The sequence below is a fragment of the Schistocerca cancellata genome, chromosome 9 (assembly GCF_023864275.1).
Source record: "Schistocerca cancellata isolate TAMUIC-IGC-003103 chromosome 9, iqSchCanc2.1, whole genome shotgun sequence".
In the NCBI taxonomy this organism is placed as follows: domain Eukaryota; kingdom Metazoa; phylum Arthropoda; class Insecta; order Orthoptera; family Acrididae; genus Schistocerca; species Schistocerca cancellata.
Window position 1 is genome coordinate 441,997,443 of NC_064634.1, and position 24,555 is coordinate 442,021,997.

The window sequence follows — 24,555 nt, forward strand, 5'->3', positions numbered from 1 at the left end:
AATTGTATCTGTATATAGATCCCCACTGGGAAATTTGGAGGACTTCAGTATAGGTTTTCTGAGGTATTCTGAAAGGGAAAATGATCTGGAAACCTTATTTGCATCCTACAGTTTGACCTCGGTAGTTAACTTTGCAACACTGGTTGATAAAGACATTAGGATCCTAATTGACAACGTTTTCTTTGGTGAACCTTAAAGCATGAAAATAATTGGTTACCCAGTGACAAATGCTGTTTTTGGCTAAGACAAGTAACATAGTGCCTTACAGTATTGGTACTCATCAATGGAAACAAGTTAGAATAACTGACGATCCAGGAAAAATGTTTTTAAGTTTAGTATACAAAATGATAAATTCATTTCATTATTTGAAAATACCTTTCTGCATAAGCTAATCAGAAAGGAGGATACACAGCCATGTAAGAAAATCATGGATCAACAGAAAGACTGAAGTATCTTGAGAAAGGAAAAGGGAAATGTATCTGTTGTCAGGAACAAATAGAGATCCTGCAGAAGCTGCACACTACAAAACTACTCAAAATTACAAAGAAAAGTTGCTAAAAATCAAGAAATACGCACATAATGTCAGAAATCACTACTTCCAACAACAGACTGAATGGCAGTATGGAAGGTAGTGAAATGAAAGACAGGGCAACTAACCACCTAAATTGTAGGTCACATGTAGCAAATATATTTAATAACAATTTCTTAAATACAGTGAAAAGTATAGGGACAAACAGTTCAAGAGAAAAATGAACAGCAATTTGTTGAAAAAGCAAGTCCCATAAAATTAAGTCATATCCATATATCACCAGTTTCTCCTTCAGAAGTAAAGAAAACTATATATTCTCTCAAAAATAAAAGCTCATCTGAATCTGGTTCGATAGAGCACTGACATTTTGTTCTCATATTATGAGCCCTTTCTTATCTGAAATATGTAATTTTTGATAAAATAATTTAATTGGATGGATAAAAAATCTACTCACCAAGTGGCAACAGAAAACACATATAAAAGGAGGTTATAATTAGGCAAACCTTCGAAGCCAGTGGCTCCTTCTTGATGCAGGGGGATTGAAGGGTAAGGAAGAGGTGTGAAGGAAAAAGGACTGGAGAGGTCTAGGAGAAGGGGTAGATTTCGGCAAAGTCACCCAGAACCGCGGTTCAGGTCAGACTTACCGCATGAGATGAGAAAGAAAGACTGGTTGTTGGGGACTCCATTGGATGAGATTTGAAAACCTGAGGGTTTAAAGGTGGAAGACAAGGTAATATGCAAGATGGAGATTACTGCTTAAACATTATGTATGACTTAATAAGAGTGAAAAGCTAAGTGCATTGTACATAAGAGGTGGGAGGAGGGCAGTGAAAAATAGACAGGTGAGAAAATGGAAGATGTAGGAAACGAAAACAGACTGAAGAGAAGAATAATTACTGTGAAAAAATGCTTATTCCTTTCTTCACTCCGTTTTTGTTTTAGACATCTTTCTTTTCTTACCCATCTATTTTTCACCACCCTACTCCTACATCTGTTATGAAAAATGCGCTTAGCTTTTCACTCTTATTAACTCATCCACAATGTTTAAGCAGTAATCTCTATCTTGCATATTACTCTGTCTTCAACCTTTAAACTCTCAGATTTTCAAATCTCGTCCAACGCAGGCCCCAACAATCTGTCTTTCTTTCGCATCCTGTGCAGTAACTCTCCCCTGACCTACAGTTCTGGGTGACTTTCCTGACATCTGCTCTTTTTGCTAGACCTCTGCAGTCCTTTTCCTTCACTCTCTTCCTTCTCCTTCACCACTTCTGACTGAAGAAGGAGCCACTGGTTTCGAAAGCTTGCGTAATTATAGCCTTTTTTATGTGTGTGTGTTCTGCCACCGCTTGGTGAGTAGATTTTTCTTATCTATCCTATTAAATTATTTTGTATGAAATACGTAATGCATCACTAACTCGGAGACATTTTTCTTGAGAGACTGAAATATGCTGTTGTTAATACCTTCTTTAAGAAAGGTGATAGGAGAGATGTCAATAACTACTTACATCATTTTCCAAATTTTTTGAGAAGGTTGTGTATTCGAGAATAGTATCACACTTACACAGCAATAAGTATTTGGGACTCCTACCAGATAGAACTAACGGGGGATATTGAACGTATACAGAGAAGGGCAAAACATATGGTCACAAGTTTGTTTAATCCATGGGAGAGTTGTAACACGCCCGGGAGGTAAAGGGGTAGATACACAGTACTAATAAAAGCTAGCCTTTAGCACTTGAAAATGTTCCACACTCCCTAGATGCATGAACGGGGCTGGATATTTAACAACAGTGTGCCTAAACCCACATTCTTGGACCTTCCCGTGGTGGTTGATCTGCTGCTCTCTGCAGTGCCTGCTATGATGTGCCCTGTAATAACTATTGTCTAGCAGGGAGAGGAGTCACTCACACAAACAATACCAAGTTGATCTGTTAAACACTCGCCCAGGTTGGGACTGCACTGTTCACAATTAACAATATTCCACACTGGACATTATCAGTATTTGTACTCCAAATGTGTGTCCATTGTGACTTGCGTGGGACCGAATCATGATACGGATGGTCCATAAAATTTTGGGTACAATATACGAACAAGAAAGTACCTGCACTCATGATAGTCAGCCAGTCAAAACGATCTGGTTTCTTTCACTAAGAATTTGCAGTTGGGATCATACCAGTCCACATTATTTTCTGTAACCGTCGCGATGCAGTAGATTGTTTTTCTCCCTACTCGACACATGAAACCTACATAAAACTGAGAAACATCACCTTTTGGATAAACATTGATACTATGTCGTGAACACTGAAATTAAATGCAAAACTTTTGAGGCAAACATTTTCAATTACTTCACCATAACTTGTAAGATACACGCAGCAGCCACAGCATCAACACAACACTCCACGGAAGCTATGCCACGACTACCTACTGTTGCTCTGCACTCGTCAGAGAGATGACTATTGAGAGTCAGTGGTACAATTCTATGCTTAGACATTTCTGCACAGAAAAGTTTTCGAATTCTAAAAGGGAATTGCGAAAAAAAAAAGAAGCCCCTCTGGTAGTGGCGGTTGGGGGGGGGGGGGGGGGGTTGGGGTTGGGGAACACCCTGTCCCACAGATAGTGTCTCAATTGACTGATTACCGCAAAGCCATACTATGACATGCAAACGAATGTCAAAATATGAAAAAGTACATACAAAGAAATCGTACACACTTAAAAACATACCTTCAGTGCAGCCCGGTGCGGAAAAGCATAATTAAAATTATAAGATAAAGAAAAATACAAAATCACTTTAGTTCCTGTAAAAGGAGGTATAGATGCGTAAATGCTACATAAACACAGTGATATTAAATACATCCCTGACACCGTAAGAACAAAACTTTTTTTCACGTTCATGTCAGCACTTGGTTATCGACACACAAAAAAAACTTATTACTCAGAGGACTGCAACAATAGGATGTTCATTACACAGAGAAGTGGAGAAAGGGTTGATCTGTTGTGGCACTGCCAGCTCTCAGCCACAGATTACATGACCAGTGACACAGCAATATTGCACTTGAACAACCAGACATCAGATCCCCACCCTCGTGTTACGGTAATGGTGTACATGAAACAAACGCAACAGTCCCTTTTCAGTGTTGATCAATTCTTACCCTACGCATTGTATCTTCAGCTTATATCTACCCGTAGTAGCCCTTAAAATTTGCTTAACTAGCTTTAACAGTAATACATAAATTAAAGTAATGTCTACAAAACTTTAAATGAGCCTGCGCACACTGCAGATACTGTGCCCACTGAAACATGTCAATATTCATGTCAATACAATCAGTCATTCTTCCCGTGCTCCATATGTGAATGGAGCAGGAAGAAACTCTGTTACAGTGGGATGTCCCCTCCACCATGCACCTCAGGGTAGTTCGCAAATTATGGACTTAGATGTAGATGAAATAATATCCTCAGCAAATCACAGATTGGATTTCAGAATAATTGTTCAACTGAGAATGCTGTTTACAGGTTCACTCACCAAATTTTACAAGCATTATGTAACAAAATAGCACTGGTCGGTAATTTATGTGGCCTATCTAAGGCATTTGAGGAGTCTTTTTTTAAAAGTTGACATACGCAGCAAGTACAGGTTTTCATAAAATGAGTTTTTGTTTTCACCTACATGTATATGTTTGAGCATTTGTATTTTTACATGACTCCTAGATCTCATTGACATTAATAAAGCTTTGTTATGAAATATATTAAAATGTAATTTTTACAACGATGGATTAAGGTGTGATTTTTCCAGTTTTTTTCAAAAGCCGATAAATGATTATAATTATTGCTGGTGTCAGTTACGTTGCCTTCTTAAATTCCATGTATTTTTTTCCACAACTAACTTTTTTATGTGATTTAGTGTTTATTATATACCTACATTGTTGTGAAATGCATATTTTTGTATATATATTATTGTATATAGCATTTTTCTTTTAAAGTTTTTTAGTTTATTGAGAATACAAAAAATAATAATAGAAACACAGTGGCATAATAAAATAATAGTATTGATAACTGTTTTAATGTAATTGTGTAGCTTATATTATTATTATTATTATTATTATTATCAGTACTTCATTAAGTACGAAATGAATAATACAAAAGTTTTTTGTGTTACAATCACATTGTTATTATCAAGTTTTCCCTCCTACATCTACACATTATTTGTCTAGGTCATCTTTGTAAAACTCTTTTTGCATTATCTGCAATTTCAGAATACTTTAATACGGCAGACACATCTTTCTTTTTTCTTTGTTTTGGTAAAAGGGTGAATGTTAATACTGTTGGATGGCATGATTTCTTTCGTCTCAGGATGTCAACTTGTACTGTATCTTTGACTGTCCCCACCTTCTTGTTGCCCAAAGTTGGTTTATTAATGTTTGGAGAACGTTAGTAACTTCGGTGGCCAATCACATTTTCACAGCACTTGCACGCTGAGATAGTGACGCACTGCAGTGAATGACAGAGGCAGTTGAATTTAAATAACTAGTTCTGTTAATAATAAAAACACTTATCTTTTATGTTGTATATTGATGGCTCCTTGTGCATTTCCTTTTGGTTTATCTTTTTACTCTTTCTACAGGGTGAGTCATAAATGAGGAAAAATATGTCAAGGACCGCATGCTGCTATGCGTAACGTATGACGCTCCATTGTTAATTTTGTTCTCCTCAGTGTACTATGTACATAAAACAAAATCACCTGATAACCATTGAACGAGATACCAACGAGCCTCACGATCACGACATGTCATTCACCCATAGATACGACACATGACACACCAATGAGCTGATGTGTTTCTGCCATCATTTGAAAGATAAGAGAAAGAACAAATCCCATCGTAATGTATGTGAAATTGTATCAGAACTTGTGAATCACACGTTGCTGCCGGTACCGCAGTGTACAGTCCCATGTTAGGGAAAGTGTGTCCTATAAGCGAAAAGAGTGGTCATTGGCGGAAGTAAAACCACGGCGTGCATGACGTTTTTACAACACCTCTGCACTACTCACTCGGCCCGATACTCACCATGTCGACAGCTGCTAACGACCGCGTCGCAGTGTTACTACAGTACCACTGCAAGTTTCACAAACAAAGAACACGCCGACATCCAACTCACCTACTGGCTTGCAGATGGAAAAGCGGACTTTGCAAGGCAACTGTATCATGAGGTTTTCTAGCCGGCACTTTCCATCCGCAAAAACGTTTTACTCTGTGGACAGGCGCTTTAGGGAGTATGGTGCATGTGTAGCGCCTCCAGGATTTAGTGGTCATGGCTGACGGTCGATGTATAGTGCGGATGACAAAGAAAAAGTTTTACAAACTGTTGTGGAGGACTGAACAATAAGCACCAGGTCTCTCGCCGCTGTATTTGGAATGCCACAATCTACTGTTATGCGAGTACTCCATAGAAACCAGTACCATCCCTTTTGCATCCAAAGGTACAGGCATTATTGCCGGAAGACTACCAGAGAAGGCTGGACTTCTGCAACTTTATCCTATGGCGTCAGACCCACGACCAGCATTTTTCACGAACAATACTGTTCACCGACGAAGCCTATTTCACAAAGGAGGGTATAGTGAATTCGCATAATTGGCACGAGTGGGCGGAAGAAAACCCCCACAGCACAGTGATACGAGGGTACCCACAACGATGCGGTGTCAATATCTGATGTGGTATTATTGATCACCATTTCATAGGACCACATGTGCTATCTCAAAGGCTTACAGGAGAGCGGTATCTGTGTTTCCTGGATGCTACATTACTGGAATTGTTGGAAGACATTAATTTGGCCTCTCATATGAACCTGTGGTACATGGATAATGGTGCCTCCGCTCACTTCAGCGGCACAGTGCGACGCCACCTGGACAGTGCCTTCCCTTCAAAATGGCTCGGTCGTGGTGGCGCTGTAGCATGGCCAGCAAGATCGCCAGACCTGAATCCACTGCATTTCTTTTTGTGGGGCCATCTGAAATCTGTGATTTACGAAGGAGAGGTTGTTGATGTCAACACCCTTCAACACAGAATACAACATGCCTGTGGTATTATGCAAAGAGAGACAGACATGTTGGATCATGTTCAGCAATCCTTCCTACGAAGTGTTCAACTTTGCCACACACATTTTGGCCGTCTTTTCGAACAGTACTTATAAACCGCCACTGCAGCTTCTGGTCACGTGTTTCTATGTTAGTTTCAATTTGTACAGGTGTGTTGTTTGTTCGTATTAACTGCCACGTATCTTTGTAGTTGTATTTTGTATTCTGCATTTATGTACTCGTATCTTAAAACTAAGTCTGGGACAAAAAAACCAAATTATAAAACATGCATGTACGGTAGTCCAGCCCCTCATCACGTTCCTTTCCCTATGCCAACTAGCTACGATACATAATACCGGCCAGTGTATCTGGTCCGAGATAGATTTGGGCTCTGTCATTGCTTGCAGTGTCACGCAAGCCGTTGCTTGACGCCACATGCCTCGCCTTCTCGGGAGTGGCTAGACTACCTACAACACTCACATGTTGTGCCCTGCTGCTGATCTGTCCCCTTGGCCAATGTCAGTGCACAGCAACACCGAAAAGTCCACTTCATATTTCCAGATTTTTAGCATTCACTTGCATTGTCATTTATTCACATAGGAACATGCGGAAAATGAACTTGTTTGTAGATCGGTGTGTGACAATATGCACGACATATTTTTCATCATTTATGACTCGCCCTGTATAATCATCTACATGATGATTGGGTTGGTGTTTCAATAATAATATGAATTTTGGTGGACTTTCTGCAGAATTACACACATATTTTCAGTCATTTCACTTCGTAATACAAATCAATAAAACACACATAGCTCATTCTCCATCCTCGCACTTCGTGCTCGCCCAACCAACTGCACAAAAGAACAAAGATTTACCTCTAACAACATGTAGCAAAGAAATTGCTATTCTATATTGATCTGTTTATGCAAAACAATCTTTGGAACATAATTTCATAAATGAAATAAAGTCAATTGTCCGTCTTTTGTGAGAAGTCCATAATTATCATTGTAATTACATAAAGTATTTATAAATGTTGACATTTAAACATTTTTGCATAGCCATGTAGTTGGTTTTTTATCTTTTTGGTGCGGTATCATTCACTTCATATGATCCAAGATCAGTTAGTACATTTATCTCACCATTATCAGTTTTATTACAATCTCCAGAGTATGTATCACTTACTGACACATTAACAATTTTCTTTGATGCCTGTTCATTTTGAATGGTAGCTTGGATTTTAGTACTTTCTGAGCACTATCTTTCAGATTTTTAACAATCCAGTCTGTGTTTATAACTCTGAGTGTATCATGCTCTTCTAAAGTATCGTAATATTCTTTAGGAGACAAGATGTTTACTTTTTTTTCTGTAAGACTTTGCAGTTCTACCAAACGCACAGTCTGGAGGCATGTAGCTATTGCCACGAACAGGGAAGAAGTGAGTAATATTATTGAATTTTGCGCTCTGTTCCAAGAACACTGTAAGCAAATGGCCATCATACAATGTTTTTATTTTGGTCGCTGCAAGAGTCTTAGTATAGATATATAGTATTGATGCCCCTTTTTTTATGTAATTCAGAAAGAAAGTCCAGAAAAGTTGAAGCCACTTGATTGCATCCTCTTGATGATTCTGTCTCCAACCAGGTGTATAAAACAACACTTTCCCTTTTTTGCTCCTTAGTACGGATCATGATGCACAGATTGTATAACCATACTTGTCTAGTATAGGAAACCTCGCTGACTAATAGTTTTGGAATAGGCTAGTTTTGCTGTATGTCAAAGCAAATATTGATGACTGTAGGATTATCTTCCTTCATTATATCATTAAATCTCTTTGCACCAATTTTATGTAATCTGTGTCTAGTTTGTAATTCATTCTTATTCTGCAGATGTGTTTCTGCCTTTACATCCGTTAAACCAACCTTGTAAGTGCAGCATGTATGGATATAAGGTGTCCTGAATGATAGATTGAAAAGTTTGTAAAATATATGCTTTTACTTTGATAAGGAGCATTGTTTCAAACCAAATTTTTTTCTTTCTTCATGGAATCTCATGAACATTTTATTTAGTATGAGATCTAAATGCAATTAACTTCTCATATATTTCCTCCTTCCATGATGGCTCTCTCTGCCCTTATATATACATTTTTATATCATTTTCAATGGCTATAGTTACCTTCTTTTGATCCTTTTCTGTGCTCTCATTTCCTCTCTTTTCCTCTGACAACTTTTCAACTTCATGGAACCAACTTGCTAGGTAGGGTAGCTTATCCTTTGACATGCCAGACATTCCTCGGAAACTGGCAGGACGAACAGGCATTGCTTCACTATTCCTTTTTCTAATGGAAACTTCACTGTCACAGTTTTGTTCTTTTTTGTATCCTTGGTGTCAGCTATTCTGCGCTGAGGTGAAGAAATATTAAGAAATTTTAACAGAAACTTATTTTGATCCATTTTATTTAATGATGTCACGTGATGGTGAAAGTGTGAAGTATCTTAATAGCAGAGTGCAGCAGCTTTATATTCTTTCATTCCTTTAGGTTTTGAAGCTGAAACCTCAAGTCCATGATTGCATTTAATGATAGCTTCCTTTTTACACTTTTTACTTTGCATTTCAGATCAACGTAAGCTCTTCTTGAATAGAGGTTTTCTCCCATCGGAACATGCTTTGACGTTATGCCATTTTCAGAATCATAAGAATCATCATCCATGCTGCTCCCACTTGCACTACTTCTTTGTAGGTGTACATGTGAGTGTCAAGTGAATACTTGTCTAACAGTAAGCCGCAGATATTCCGACAACAGTGAAATCTGATTGCAACACTATTCCCACCAGTAAATACTGTTACAATAATGAGTAACATCGCTTAAAGCAACCAGTATACACCATTATTGTTAATTGCTTGCTGAGGAAAGAGCACCAAGGTTCAAGAGAGTAATTACATTGCAGTAGTTGGCTTTTGCTCTAAGTCTAAGAATGCATAAATTGTGTTTTGCTAAAACTTTGTAATTTGGAGTGTTGATACACCCAGCAGTAGTCAGCCTTTGCAACCCCATAATATCTTATGCTACCCTTGGTTATTTATGTATTTATTTGTTTGTCAATTTTTTTCGAAAGAAGCAAATAAACAATCTGCAATTCGCACTTTAGTAAAATGAGGTCATCAAATGCAGAGTAATAGAAGACAATAGTGTTTCAAAGGTCTTTGGAGGTGAAATAGCGGCGTCATTATGTCTTATTTAAATACCTAATGATACTGTTTTTTGTTGAACAACACTTTTCAAATCTAAAATTTTTTATGAGATGAAAGTCACAAGAAAAATTCCGAACATGAAGACAGTTGAAATCGTTTTATTTCAAGTAGCTGTTGAATTTTTGGTTTGATACTAATTAAAGCACATCTGAGGCCACTTTCCGTGTTTTCTCCTGAGCTCTCTTTGCCTGCACAGCCTAAATCTGTTGCCCCTCCACTCCTCCTCCTGGTTGGGAACCACTGTCCTAGATAAAATAAAGTTTCATGGGATTGATGGGATAGCCAATCAATGGATAATTTCACATTTAACCAAAAGAATCTGGAAAGTTGTACTTAGTAATTCAGTAAATATAGTCCGGGACATAATTCTTTTTGAGGAGGAATCACACATGGCTTTCCACAAAACTCAACCTTATGTCTGCTATTGTCCCTCATATATTTAAACGATCTTCTGTCTAATGTACAAGAAGCTGAATTAGTTCTTTCTCCAGAAGACATTTGTATTGTAATCAATCCAGGCATTAGTCAGTGAGGTTTCCTATACTAGACAAGTACAGTTATACAATCTGTGCATCATGATCCGTACTAAGGAGCAAAAAAGGGAAAGTGTTGTTTTCTACACCTGGTTGGAGACAGAATCATTAAGAGGATGCAATCAAGTGGCTTAAACTTTTCTGGACTTTCTTTCTGAATTACATAAAAAAGGGCATCAATACTATATATCTATACTAAGACTCTTTAAAGTATCATTAACTGGTAGTAAACAAGATTCTTTAAAGTATCATTAACTGATTTTCTGTGAGTGGTGTCATCCACAGAAATAGGACACACAATTCATTTCTGTGCATCTAGGGAGACTACATCAGTGATAAGTGCAACACATAGTGAGGAAATAATAAATCTTGTGGAAACTTCAAAATTCTTGTGTGTCCATATCAATGAGAAGTTAAATTGGAAAAAAGCACATGTTGGAACTCCTAAAACTATTTAGTTCAGCCTCATTTGCACTTGAACTCACTGCAGATCTTGGGAAAAGACAAATAAGTAAGCTGACATGTTTTGTGTATTTTTGTTCATGATGTCATATGGAATAAAGTTCAGGGGTAGCTCATCTTAAAGTAAAAAAGTCTTCATTTCTCAAGAACGTGGTGCTCACCAAGGATAATCTTGTAGATATCTGTTTAAGGAATTTGGCATCCTGACTACTGCTTCAAAATATATTCATACCCTCATTTAGTTTGTTGTAAATAATCCATTGGAGTTCAGAAGGAACAATGATGTACATACAATACCAGAAGAAAAAATGACATTCATTACTCCTCATTAAGGTCCGCTTTAGCAAGTCGAGGTGCACAGTGCTGCGACTACATTTTTTTAGTAACTTACTCGGTGATATAAAATGTGTACCAGACAGCAAAGTAAAATTTGAAAACAAACTGAAATAGTATTTCCTTGACAACTCCTGCTATTGTGTAGGAGAGTTTCTGTTACGGTAATGTGTAAAAGGTGGTGGGTAGGAATAACTAACTACATCTCTGCATAAAATAATAATAGTAGTAATAATAAAATTTGTAAAAGTTTAGCATGTAACCATATTAACAAATTAATTTTCATTGTGAATATAAAATGACACGTTCCACACCATTACGATATATTGTGCAAATGATCCGTGGAACATGACACAAACCAACTAACATCAGAAAAGATAATAAATAAAATAAAATTTTGCATTAAACCTATGCAGATGATTTGCTGCTGAGTACAACATATGTATTGTTTCTCAGTGGTATATGTTTGTCATTTCACCATATCTCCCGTATTGCTTAATCAAAATTAATTATTGATACATCATTTTCAAGATTTTGTCCACCGTCAATGAAGAAAAATACACAAATAGTTAAAGTTATTGGTTTTGTCAAAAAACTTTATTTCGATAACATTATGGCTTTTTGCCCTTAATGTGTATTCTGCTTTCCTGCCAGTATACCTGAGTTCAATGTGTCAGGATGCACTTTCTGAAGATTTTCAGAGACAGCACACTTCATTGAAGCCTACAACCTCGTATTGGTAGAATTGGAGAATTTTGTAAAAATGTCATGGCAGATCTTGCCAACAATTCAGCCTGCTGACCGCTGTTGTGATTATTGCGTACTACACAACAGAAGCCTTGAACTAGAAGAAAATACAGACATAAGACAGCTTATGGAAGTTAAGTGAAGAACAGAAGGCAATAGCTGAGGAAATAGTATTTTAAATAAAAAATAAGATTCCCAGTTATTACCTCACAGACTGGACCAGGAGACTACGGTGAAACATTTGTGTACAAAACTTTGTGTCACATTCTATGAAGTAACAACAACATTATTTTAACAGTAGCAGAGTTAGGGCATTGCTGCCAGTCTCTTACCAGGGGTATGCACATTGCATTCGATTTCTCTTTTCATTAACTCTGATCTCATCATTTGGGATGAGATTTCAGTGGTTCTCAAAAACACACACACCAAGCATTGTTGATCAAATTTTAAGGACATCATGAAGAATATTCTCCTTATAGAGAGAAAATAATTTAGTTAGTTTAGACATACTAATAGAACAGCCATTGTCGAAGCTACTGTTAAGTGATCTCTCTTACGGTCTCATCTTAAATTACGTAAGTTGACTCAAAATATGAGGGGAATTTGTGATCCCATTTTCACTGAATGGTTGGTTAACAGTGTCTTAGGCCACTTCAGTGAAGTACTCAAAATTCCTAAACATTGTTATTGTACAATACTTGCGATAATTTTATTGCTGTTGTATTCAATGCCATAGAAATTAATGAACAAAATGTTTCACAATCCTATTTAATGATGATTGTGTGTCCAAAAAAGATGATTGTATTAATGTATATGTCATTTCTAATTTGTTACCTGCGGAAGCAAAGGTTTACCTCACTTCTGATTCTGTCCAACTTGAGTAAATAAACAACGTTCTGTTGTACCCCATAGAATTCTCGAACTCTTTAAATCTGTCTGGTTTAACGCTACATTAATTCCTTTTAAAAATGCTGTTATTATGTTAATTAGAAATCTTCATGTAAATCAGGGCTTAATTAGTGGTGCAAGATTAATGGTAACTCACTTATGCGAGTACACTGTCACTGCTAAATCGCTGTGGCTCTTATAAGATTGTGCTCATTCCCTGTAATACCTCCTGATCCAACCATGCCTTTCCAAATGATGATAAAACAATCCCCAGTAAAAGTAGCCTTCATTATGCCCATTAATAAACAACAACTATAGATGCTTCAAAGGGCAGGATTGCATTTGTCAGAACCTGTTATTTCGCTTAGACAGTTATATGTGGCTTTTTCATTTGGTCACAAATTCAGTAATTTTTATGTTTGTGCTGAGGACATACATAGCCAAAAAGCAAACTATGATCATATTATAATGGCTAACTTTGTTTTCAAAGAAGTTTTATAATATAAAGAATTTTTAAAAAATAAAATTAACATGCTTTTTATGTTTTACTGTTAACTGCATTGTATATAATGATATTGATTTTTTTATGATGAGACTAAATTTGTTACAATTTTTTTATGATGAGACTAATATTTGTTACTACTATTAAAAATATAATAGCTTTTATTAACAAATACTTTCATTTACATATTTCTCCATTACTACGTTGCCTATTAGTAACTGATCACTGATAGGGATAAGTACAAATTATTGGCATGGGTGTCTGCCACTGGTAGCTGAGTGGTCAACATGATGGAATGTCATGCCTTACGGCCCGGGTTCGATTCCTGGCTGGGTCGGAGATTTTCTCTGCTCAGGGACTGGGTGTTGTGTTGTGCTTATCATCATCATTTCATCCCCATTGACACACAAGTCGCCAGAGTGGCATCAATTCGAAAGACTTGCACCAGGCGAATGGTCTACCCGACTGGGGGCCCTAGCCACACGGCATTTCCATTTCCATTGGCATAGGTAAACTGCTACTAGTATAATCAACAAAATAATTTAAGAATTTTCTTAAAGTTTTTCGAGGACTGCCTGGCAAAATAATAGTTGTGTCATGAGCAAATGAAAAGTGTGTTAAAGAAAATATAAGTTGAGAGTTCAGTATAAGAATTCCTGGACACCTGAACAGGGGTTTACAAGATGTCCAAGAACTTAACCCACATATTGTTCTGACTGCTTATTTCTGAACCAAAAATACTGTTTGTGAATGGGAACAGTTATCCTGAAATATAATGTCATGTGTTACAACTGAATGAAAATAAGCAAAACAGACTAGTTTTTGTGTTTAACTAACACTTATTGCCGATACTGTTCTAATAATAAAGGTAACAACATTCAGTTTGTGAACAAGATCCTGATCATGAGGCTTTTCATGACAGCTGACAATCTATTTGAACATGTAGGAATTTGGATTTTTCGGGCTCACTAATCATATGCCAATTCTGTGTGATAAAAATGTTGGTTTTAGCTGAATAATTGTGTGTTAGAAACCACAAAAACTGGGACTTACTATGATTTAGCATCAATTTGTTTTCTACAAGCCATGAACTTATAACTTATGTCTTGAACTGTGTGCATGCGCGTGTGCACACGCACACACACACGCTTACCATGTATGTTGAGGATTTGAGAATTTTATGACTGGTCAGGATTTTTTAAATATATGTCTCAGGGGAATGTATTTGCGTTGTTCTCATGTGTGAAGTAATTCGTCTACACTTTTTGATCATTTTTTCTTTACTCATTTTCTCTCTTTTTGGTTACAGTGGGCAAAAAAAGTGCTGTTCAGTTTTAATCTGCAATAGGAATACTATTTTTTTTGAAATTGTTTAATGACAGTAACAGTGGACTCATTTATTTCACATTACATGCTGGAGAATTTTGTGCTACACATAAAGGAAACACACACATAGGAGAGCTACACATAGGAGAGCTACTGCTTCACTAAACATATGAGATTTTTTAAAACCAAAGAGGAAATTGTGATCTGGAGTGTGGTGCTAAAGAGGCTATATTTTCGTACCATACTGCTAGACACAATCTTAGGTTCAAGACATCACACCACGCAACTGAACTGGTTAAAACGTTACATGGCCCAAATTTTTCATCTGCTAAACCAAAAACCAAGACAATTATATTTGATAATGTATTTTGTTCTTTGTAAAACATAATTTTGTAACAGTAATAATGGATACCTCAAACAGAAGTGAAGTAAACTTGTTGGGATTGTGAGATATTTAAGTCTGTAGGAGGGAATTCAAGTTATACTGTTAAATTTAGGTGAAGTGCTGAGTGAAACTGTTCAAATTTTGACGCACCATTTTTTGCAGTGTGTGAAAGAATACAAACATGATGAAAAATTGGTTTCTTGTACAGCTGCTAACACAGTAGTAATTAATAGTGAAAAGAAAGAGGAATGAAAATGTATTCAGAGAAGTTCAAAGTGGTTTTGAAAGACCAATTTAGGAACTGATTGTTCAGCCCATATTGTGCACTAATGAAAAAAAAATCATGTATGGTGGAAAGTGCAACTGAATGATTGAAGTTTAATGTTTTCAGTGAACTGTTAAGACTTTTAAGTAATTTCAGAAATAAGTCCTGGGTTGGATCCAAAAAATATGGCAATATGTCCTGGGTCGTGTAAAAAAAAAGGGGTAAGTGTGTAGTGGTTCCAGCACTTACCCCTTTGGCACCCCTACTTAACCAACCTCCAGTCAGATGCCACCTCACATCTGTTTTTATTACTGTGAGGAGTGTTTTATTACTGTGAGGAATGACCTTTTACTGTCTGTTTTTAAAGTACGAGAGGATCCAATTGTGAGTTGCTAATCTTATTGCATAATTGCCCAACTTCTGCCTTTGATATTTTGTGTGTGTGTGTGTGTGTGTGTGTGTGTGTGTCATGATCAGTTGCCCTAGTTAAACCATAGAAGACACCTAGTGTTTCCAACTTTCTGTATAATTGTGTATAATTGGTCATAACATGTGCAGACACTGATGGCATAGAAATAGGTCTAGAATTGTGTACTTTATCCCTTTCTCCTTTTTTTATACAGCAGTTTCACTACTGAGTGTTTTAATTGTTCGATAAACTGATCATTCCTGAAGAAACGATTACAAATAAAATGTGGCTAAGTACAGGGCCAACATATGGAGCACAGTGCTTTGCTATCTTGCTAGATACCCCATCGTATCCATGAGAATCCTTAGTTAGTTTTCAGTGATTTAATTACTGACTTGGTCTCCCCCTGTTAATATCACAGAGGTGTATTTCAGATAGCAATCTTGGAAAGCTATTTTCCAAGAGTGTTATGAGATTCCCTGTGGAAAGTAAGATTTTATTTAATTCACCTGCTCTATTCAGAAAGTGAAACATACATGTATCTGACTTGTCAATAGCAAAAACATTTTACCAGATATTGACTTTATTATATCCTCCACGTTTATCTATTCTGTTTGCATAGTGCATGCTTTTTGCCTAAGCATCTTACAGTACTGGAATGAGATTTTCACTCTGCAGTGGAGTGTGCACTGATATGAAACTTCCTGGCAGATTAAAACTGTGTGCCAGACTGAGACTCGAACTCGGGACCTTTGCCTTTCGCGGGCAAGTGCTCTACCAACTGAGCTACCCAAGCACAACTCACGCACCGTCCTCACAGCTGGTAGAGCACTTTCCCGCGAAAGGCGAAGGTACCGAGTTCGAGTCTCGGTCTGGCACACAGTTTTAATCTGCCAGGAAGTTTCATCTTACAGTTGTTGTTGTTGTGGTCTTCAGTCCTGAGACAGGTTTGATGCAGCTCTCCATGCTACTCTATCCTGTGCAAGCTTCTTCATCTCCCAGTACCTACTGAAACCTACATCCTTCTGAATCTGCTTAGTGTATTCATCTCTTGGTCTCCCCCTACGATTTTTACCCTCCACGCTGCCCTCCAATATTAAATTGGTGATCCCTTGATGCCTCAGAACATGTCCTACCAACCGATCCCTTCTTCTGGTCAAGTTGTGCCACAAACTCCTCCCCAGTTCTATTCAATACCACCTCATTAGTTATGTGATCTACCCATCTAATCTTCAGCATTCTTCTGTAGCACCACATTTCGAAAGCTTCTATTCTCTTCTTGTCCAAACTATTTATCGTCCATGTTTCACATCCATACATGGCTACACTCTGTACAAATAATTTCAGGAACAACTTCCTGACACTTAAATCATTACTCGATGTTAACAAATTTCTCTTCTTCAGAAACGCTTTCCTTACCATTGCCAGTCTACATTTTGTATCCTCTTTACTTCGACCATCATCAGTTATTTTGCTCCCCAAATAGCAGAACTCCTTTACTACTTTAAGTGTGTCATTTCCTAATCTAATTCCCTCAGCATCACCCGACTTAATTCGACTACAATCCATTATCCTCGTTTTGCTTTTGTTGATGTTCATCTTATATCCTCCTTTCAAGTCACAGTCTATTCCGTTCAACTGCTCTTCCAAGTCCTTTGCTGTCTCTGACAGAATTACAATGTGATCGGCGAACCTCAAAGTTTTTATTTCTTGTCTATGGATTTTAATACCTACTCCGAATTTTTGTTTTGTTTCCTTTACTGCTTGCTCAATATACAGATTGAATAACATCGGGAGAGGCTACAACCCTGTGTCACTCCCTTCCCAACCACTGCTTCCCTTTCAAGTCCCTCGACTCTTATAACTGCCATCTGGTTTCTGTACAACAGTACTGTTTGTAAAGGGCTACTGAAGCTTGATTGTGACTTGTTTCTAACAGTTCAGGAAAGCGACTTTCATAGAGCATGAATGTTGATACATCATCACTATAAACTGCATCATCATGATTAACAGCAATAAACGAGCCATTTCAAGTCATTGCATTGACAAGTTTGTGCCAACCATATAGACTCACTCATTTCATCAAGCAATTCATTGTTGAAGTGAGGTCAGTGCAAGACTGGTTGGGAAGTACTCCTGTCAGTGTAACCTGACCATATTACAACAACAAATATATAATTAAAGCTTACATTCCCCAGCTTATCATAGCTTTAGTTGTCAGTATCATGTTGGTGTATAATGGCACCAGATATTATGGAGTTTGGAACAGAGAAGCCATTTGACTGTGATTTTCATCTCTTCAAGTCTCTCTCAAATTCTAGAACAGTCATCCAATGTGTAAAAAACACTTGCTGTTGTTCCACAAGGGAAAGTATCCAGGCGATGAACTAACATTCTGACAGGCCTTAGGCTGAAACATGCTAAGGTTTATAGCTGACAGTGTGTACCTAGTTACTGCAGCATCATTTTTCTAGGTCTACTGCATGTGAGAATCTAGGAAATGAGACACTCTTAGGGAACTGGCCGTTGAAGCTAAAGAAAGAGTGACTGTAGTTAAGGTACAATGAGTTATTATCAGTGAAATTTATCACTGACCTATGTCACACTTATTTGTGTGTTCCTGTTCAAGGTGATTGTGGCTTTGTTCATTGGTACTGATTTGAGCTCCTGTTCCTTCAGTCGTAACATTGGCTCTGTTTTGTACCTTTGGCCATTAACTAAGTGTCATTCGTGGTTTCCCTTACCTTATAAATGACTGTCTGTGCAGTACTTGAGAATTATTTATTTTCCTATCTATCTATTGTTCATTGGTACTGATTTGAGCTCCTGTTCCTTCAGTCGTAACATTGGCTCTGTTTTGTACCTTTGGCCATTAACTAAGTGTCATTCGTGGTTTCTCTTACCTTATAAATGACTGTCTGTGCAGTACTTGAGAATTATTTATTTTCCTATCTCTTCCCCAGTGTATTCTATATCTTGACAAAATAATTATAGGTCTAAAAAGCTCAACAGCTGATACACTTTTTTCTTTAGTTTTTTCTGAAGGCCCCACTTCAGTTGCTCCTATTTTGACATGTTGCAAGTAGGTCTTTCAGGTAAATTGTATACATTATGTTAGCTAAAAATTATTCCATTCCATTGTGGCAGATCACTACAGCAACCAATTTTAAATTATTCAAGAATAAAAATTATCTTGGTTGCAAAATTATTTAATATCAATGATGTGTTTAACCCTTTTGGGGCATCATCAGATTGTGTAAAAGTAGCTGGATAGGCCTCATCCATCATGAACCCATATAAAATGGAAAATGGACACAACAGTAACTAGGTATGTAACCCATCCATCATTGAAACATTTAAAATTCAAGTTGGGCTGTGAGCACTGTTATAATGTCAAGTTGAACACATATATTTCGAAACGACACGACACATACGTCACTGAGCAAGTTGGCAAAGCAAGACGTTAACACAGTAACATTCGAATGAGTACTGAGTCCAAGTCTAGCGGCTGCTGGCTGGCCGGCCGCTTAGATGGCGTGGCTGCTGCATGGCTGGCAGACAGCGCCACATGTAGATGACACGCATAATTGTGTGGCGGCACTTTGAATGATCGGCGAGTCACAACAAGCACACCAGCTAACTCCACCATACCAGTACAAAATAGGACTACATTTACAAAAATGTGGTACGAGCTGCGTACACTGCCTTGCATTTTATATGTTTTTATGACATATGGGCTACATATCCAGCCACTGTTGCATCTATTTTCCATTTTATATGGCTTCGTGACAGATAGGTTGCATATTCATCTACTTTTACACAATCTGGTGACACCTGAGAAGGGTGAAATGCATCATTGATGTTAAACAGTTTTGCAACCAAGACTGTTTTATTCTGGATTATTTTAAGTATTTTCTCTGTCTCAGTATCACCTGCTATAAATGCAATATTATGGTCTTGCAGAACCTGGTAGCCAAAACACACACCACTCAGAAAATGCTGGATGAACTTGTTGAAGACTTAAATACGACATCATCTGCTGTTAACAATGTAACAAATTCCTTTCTTTCACTGGCAAACACGCAGTTTGTTGAGAACAGAGTAGATGATGATGATGAAGAGACAAAAGTTACAGCTGACTCAACAGTTCCCTTGCAGAAGGTGAGTATTATTTTTCTTTAATATTGGTATTGTTAACTTAAATATGATTTGTTCTTATGTATGTAACAAAACCTTTGTAATAAGGGCTTGCAAGCTTTAAAGATACCCACACAGTGAAGCAACTGGACCGTTAAGGAGCTTTAAACTCTAGGGCTCCAAACTTAAGATCCATTTTCAACATTATCTGAGAGAGAGGGCTAGTGTACACTTACTAAGATAGGAACAACTGGAACAGTGCCGACACAGACGTAAATGGGAGAGGAGGGGGCAAAAAAGTGGTATTCTACCATGAAGTTTTAGCAATTTATAAGAATTTTCAGGAGATGGAGGCAGATAGGAAGAGGTAAAGGGAATGTAAAGTTGTGGGTGATAGAAGAATTTAAATTGAGAAGTAAAGAAAGAGAAAGCTCACTAAATTTTATCAACAGTTCTAGCGATTATTTTTGTGAACGTTTAAATGTGATGCTGTGTTTTGTTCTTGTGAGCGTGTTCTTGACATAGTCACTATAGCTAGAATATTATTTCTTTGGTGGATTCAAATTAAAGAAACATAAACTGATACTGTGGCTGTAGACAGTGGCAACTGATCTCTCTTTGCAGTTGCCCCTTAGCTCTCGCTACACTATACTATGGGCTCCTTTGTTCCTTCTGCCGTTCCATTTATCAGACACAGTGATGCATTGTAGTCTTTAGTGATATGTATCAATGCCATTATGGCATTTTCTGATGTCTTATACTGACCTATGTAGTCTTCATCTTGATCTTTTATTATTTATTTCATTTTCATTGTGTGATAATTAATGTCCTATTCCAGTCTGTTCTCTGATCTATATGCTGATTTTAGCCTTGTCTCTTGCAGAAATTCCGGTAATGTATCTCTCTCTCTGTTGTTAGCTGAGTAGCTCCAGGTTTTCACAATAAAAATGAATCTTTCAGTGCAGTAAGTCAAAACTGGTAGTGCACACTGGTTGTACACTTTTGTTTCAGACATTTTTAAAGTTTAATGTGAGTTTCTCTTGGCACATAAAATGTTGAAATAACTTATGGGAATGCAGCTGGGTGGCATATTTGGCAACTGTCGATATTATGACAGGTGCACACCCTGTCATTTTCAAGGCATAAATGCTGCATTTGTGCCTTTAAAATGACAGGACATGCACCTGTTGTCATATCAGTGGTTGTCAGAGGTGTCACCTTGCTGCATTCCTGTAAGTTATTTGAACATTTGAAATTTGGTTCTGAAATAATTTAGCAAAAGATCTGAACTCTTTTTAACATCTGTTTATTTCTATCGAAGTGTATAAAGTTGTCTTCGTCCACTGCCAAAGAAGTTTAACTCGTTGCAGTGGTGGGAGATACACAGGACATACCAGAGTGTCACTGACAAACTTCCAGCTTCCAGAAGCTGTTAAGTGATACCTTCTGAGTAGTATGACATAAGGGACACACCGTCTCCAGCAGCTTGTTATGGAGTTAATGCTTGCGTTATTTTTTTTTTTGCTCCAATTTGCACTTCCTCTGTATTGCACTGAAAATAGTGCACAAATGTGCAAATATCGTCAGTACATGGTGTTTATCTTGTTTGGGGACAAACTTTTTCCATTCACTCACTATGCTTCATACTGACAACAGTAATGCTCATTATACTGTTCATTCTCAAGTTTGCATTCAGTATGGCTTAGTTTGTCGCAGGTTTGTTTTTCTGGCAGTGTTGATTATATGTTAACAATGGTAGACAGCAGTATGGATAGCATTACTGATGAAGGGCTAGCTAGCTTCACTGAATGCAATGGAAGAGTGGCATGGTGGTGCTAAACTGAGCTATTCCTGGAACAGTGGCAGCCACATCACAGTACTTTTGCATCTGTGGGTTGTTGCTTTCCTCTTTGTTTTGTGTTGTAAGCTTTGGCAATTTCATGGTACCTGCTTCTTCATTTTCAAAGAAGCAAAGACAACTGAGGTAACAAATCTATTGAATCATTATTACTCTGTACTGGATAACATGAATCCCTTATAACAAAGTTCTCACAAGTTACTCCTGAACAACCTCTGAATGTTTGTTGTGGATTTCTGGTTCACCCTGTATATGCTTCAGGCACATTTTCTCGGCATTTGGCCAATGTTTTCAATTTCATTTTTGCAATATGTAGCTCGAGTCAACCCAAACAAATATTGCTCATCACGTCTTTCATGCGACATCCAGTGTTAATAGAAAGCACCGACCCCTTTCTACCCCTCTGTTCCAAACAGAATGTTTTTTAAACTGAAAATTTATGTTCTGCTTCAGTAGAGTGGTCCCAAATTAGTTTAGTGTGTATTCATTTTATTAATATGTATTAACAGGGATAGTAAAATACAAATAATAAGCAGTACTCCAGAAGCAGCTGAGTAGTGCTGCTGCATGGTGGCAGCAGTGAGCATGGGCCAGGGTGGTGCAGTCACTGCTGGATTACTAGTTATTTTTCTTGTCTTCCTGCTCGTTAATCCATATCTATAAAATTAATAGGTACTAGACTAATTTGGGATCAGTCTATCAAATGGGTACATCACATTTTGCTTTAAAAACAGTTTTGTTTACAACAGGTAACAGATTGACAGTTTCCTTTGAAACTGGGCGAAAGATGTGAAGAGCAATCTGTGTCTGAGCTGACTCCAGCTGCACGGTACAAAAACAAGTTTGTCCATTCATTGTTGAAGATTATTCCCACTATAAGATAAACACTGCAAATAAATCATCAAAGGAACATTGGTTGAATCATTGCCTTGTTTCCAGATGGTGTTAGTACAGATTTTGTTCATACTGAGTCAAAAGCTTTGTCAGAATCATAAAGCATGATATCCTCATCAAGTTGATTGGGCAGCACACGGGCTTATGATGTAAGGGCATGAATCGAATGAAAAATTAATTCACAAATCAGGTTATCGACTGGTTGTCTGGTGTACTGGCCAGTCTTTGCCTGGTTTTTAGCTGCTTTACCACACATGCTAATATGCAAATACCATTTGATTCCCCATCTCCTCCACTTCTGAAACAAAACAGCCATGTAGTTAAAATGATAATACATGCAGAACAAAGTTTGTGATTGACAGACTAATGGCGGAAGACTTTCTTCCCATAAAGTAAGTGACAATCATGATGAGCAGGGTATCTGCCCACAGAAATAAAATTAAAATAATTGTTGAATCATGGTTTTGCAATTGCACATCATTTGTGTAATACCACAGGCTGTAAAATTTTTAAGAAGGTGGATGTACATCATTAAGCACATGAAGGTGATTTGAATATGTCTTCAATCTTTGTCATTTAACATTTTCCTCTTTTTTCTGCTGTACAGACTCCATCTAAAGCTGAAGTTGAAGCTGAAACAGTTGATATGGTGCGTGAGGCACTTACTATTGGTATGAGCATCATGGATACTATGTTTGAGACCATTGAGGTTCCAGCAGTGAGCGACAGTGAAGAAGATGAGAGTTCAGCAAGGTGAACTACTTTCTTAAATGTGCAATACTTCATTAAAGCAAACAGAAACCATGAAAGCATTATTCTTAAAATTGTTTAATAATAATCGTATGTACAGTTACCAAATAATTGTTACAAAAATCAGACTAGTCTTGTAGATTTATTACTTTTATGTTATCATATTGTTTTAAATATGGTAAAAATGTGTAATTGAAGAGCAGCAACTTGTGTTAATCAGAAAAACAGCCAAAGTTGTAAATTTCACTTTTCTTTACTTGATGACTAGTTTTGGGTCAGGATCCTTTTTCAAATCATCCTGCAGGGCAGAAAACCAAAATTGCAGTGAAGTAAAATAAAGCTATTGCCAAATTATTAAATGCATGTCAGTAATATGAAAATATTGTTTCAAGATATACGTACCAGACCCAATATGTAAGAAACATGTCACGTTAACAAACATATACATATACAAAGTGTGCTGTATGTGGTGATGATGTGCTTTACTGTTTGATGAGTTCAAGTATTTTACTGTGTTTGGTAGAAGTTGTAAAAATATTAATTTATTGATGATTTGTGTTGTTGTTCTTGTATTAATTGCTGTATTTTTGGCGATTGGAGAGTGTTTTAATACATAAAAAAGATATTTAATGTATCCTGTAGGACTGTAGCTTCCTGAGGTTTTGAAGTTTCTGTGCAGCAGTGAAAGAAGTAGACTGCCAGTTATTTGTATGCTCTATTACTGCTTGTTTGCACTTTATTATATGTATATGTTTTTTATCTTGACATGGTTCTTATATTTTGGGAAATGCCATTTTGAATATCTGGTACATCTATACTGTCTGTTTTTTTGATGTGCAATTAATAATATGATAACAGTTTTATGGTACATGATCGTAATTTTGGTTTTCTTTCCTGTAGGATGATTTTTTTTAATGGGTCCCAACCCGAAACTAGTCATGAAGTAAATGGAAGTGAAATTTGTAACTTTGGCTGTTCTCTGTTGTGTGATAAAATTATTGGAACATTTTCTTTTCTTTTTATAATTCTTGGAGGTGATGAAATTTTGTATTGAAGTACCAAAGATTTATTAATTTCATTACCTTCTGAGAAGTATTTATTTTTTGATACCATAGAGCATTACTATGTTTGCTATTTATGCATTGTTCTCAACAAATCAGTGTGTCCTTGGATACGGACAGTCAATCAGTATAATATATTTTTGTGACTCAAATCAGGTGG

General features: G+C 37.1%; 1 protein-coding gene across 1 annotated transcript in view; it reads left to right on the forward strand.

The window, feature by feature from the left end:
- The window catches only part of LOC126100529 (WASH complex subunit 2), a 235,777-nt gene that overhangs the window by 39,757 nt on the left and 171,465 nt on the right, over positions 1-24,555 (forward strand). Inside the window, exons 3-4 of the mRNA XM_049911143.1 lie at positions 19,659-19,856; positions 23,192-23,337. Of these exons, the coding sequence (XP_049767100.1) occupies positions 19,659-19,856; positions 23,192-23,337 (344 nt within the window). The remainder of the gene's footprint in view (positions 1-19,658; positions 19,857-23,191; positions 23,338-24,555) is intronic.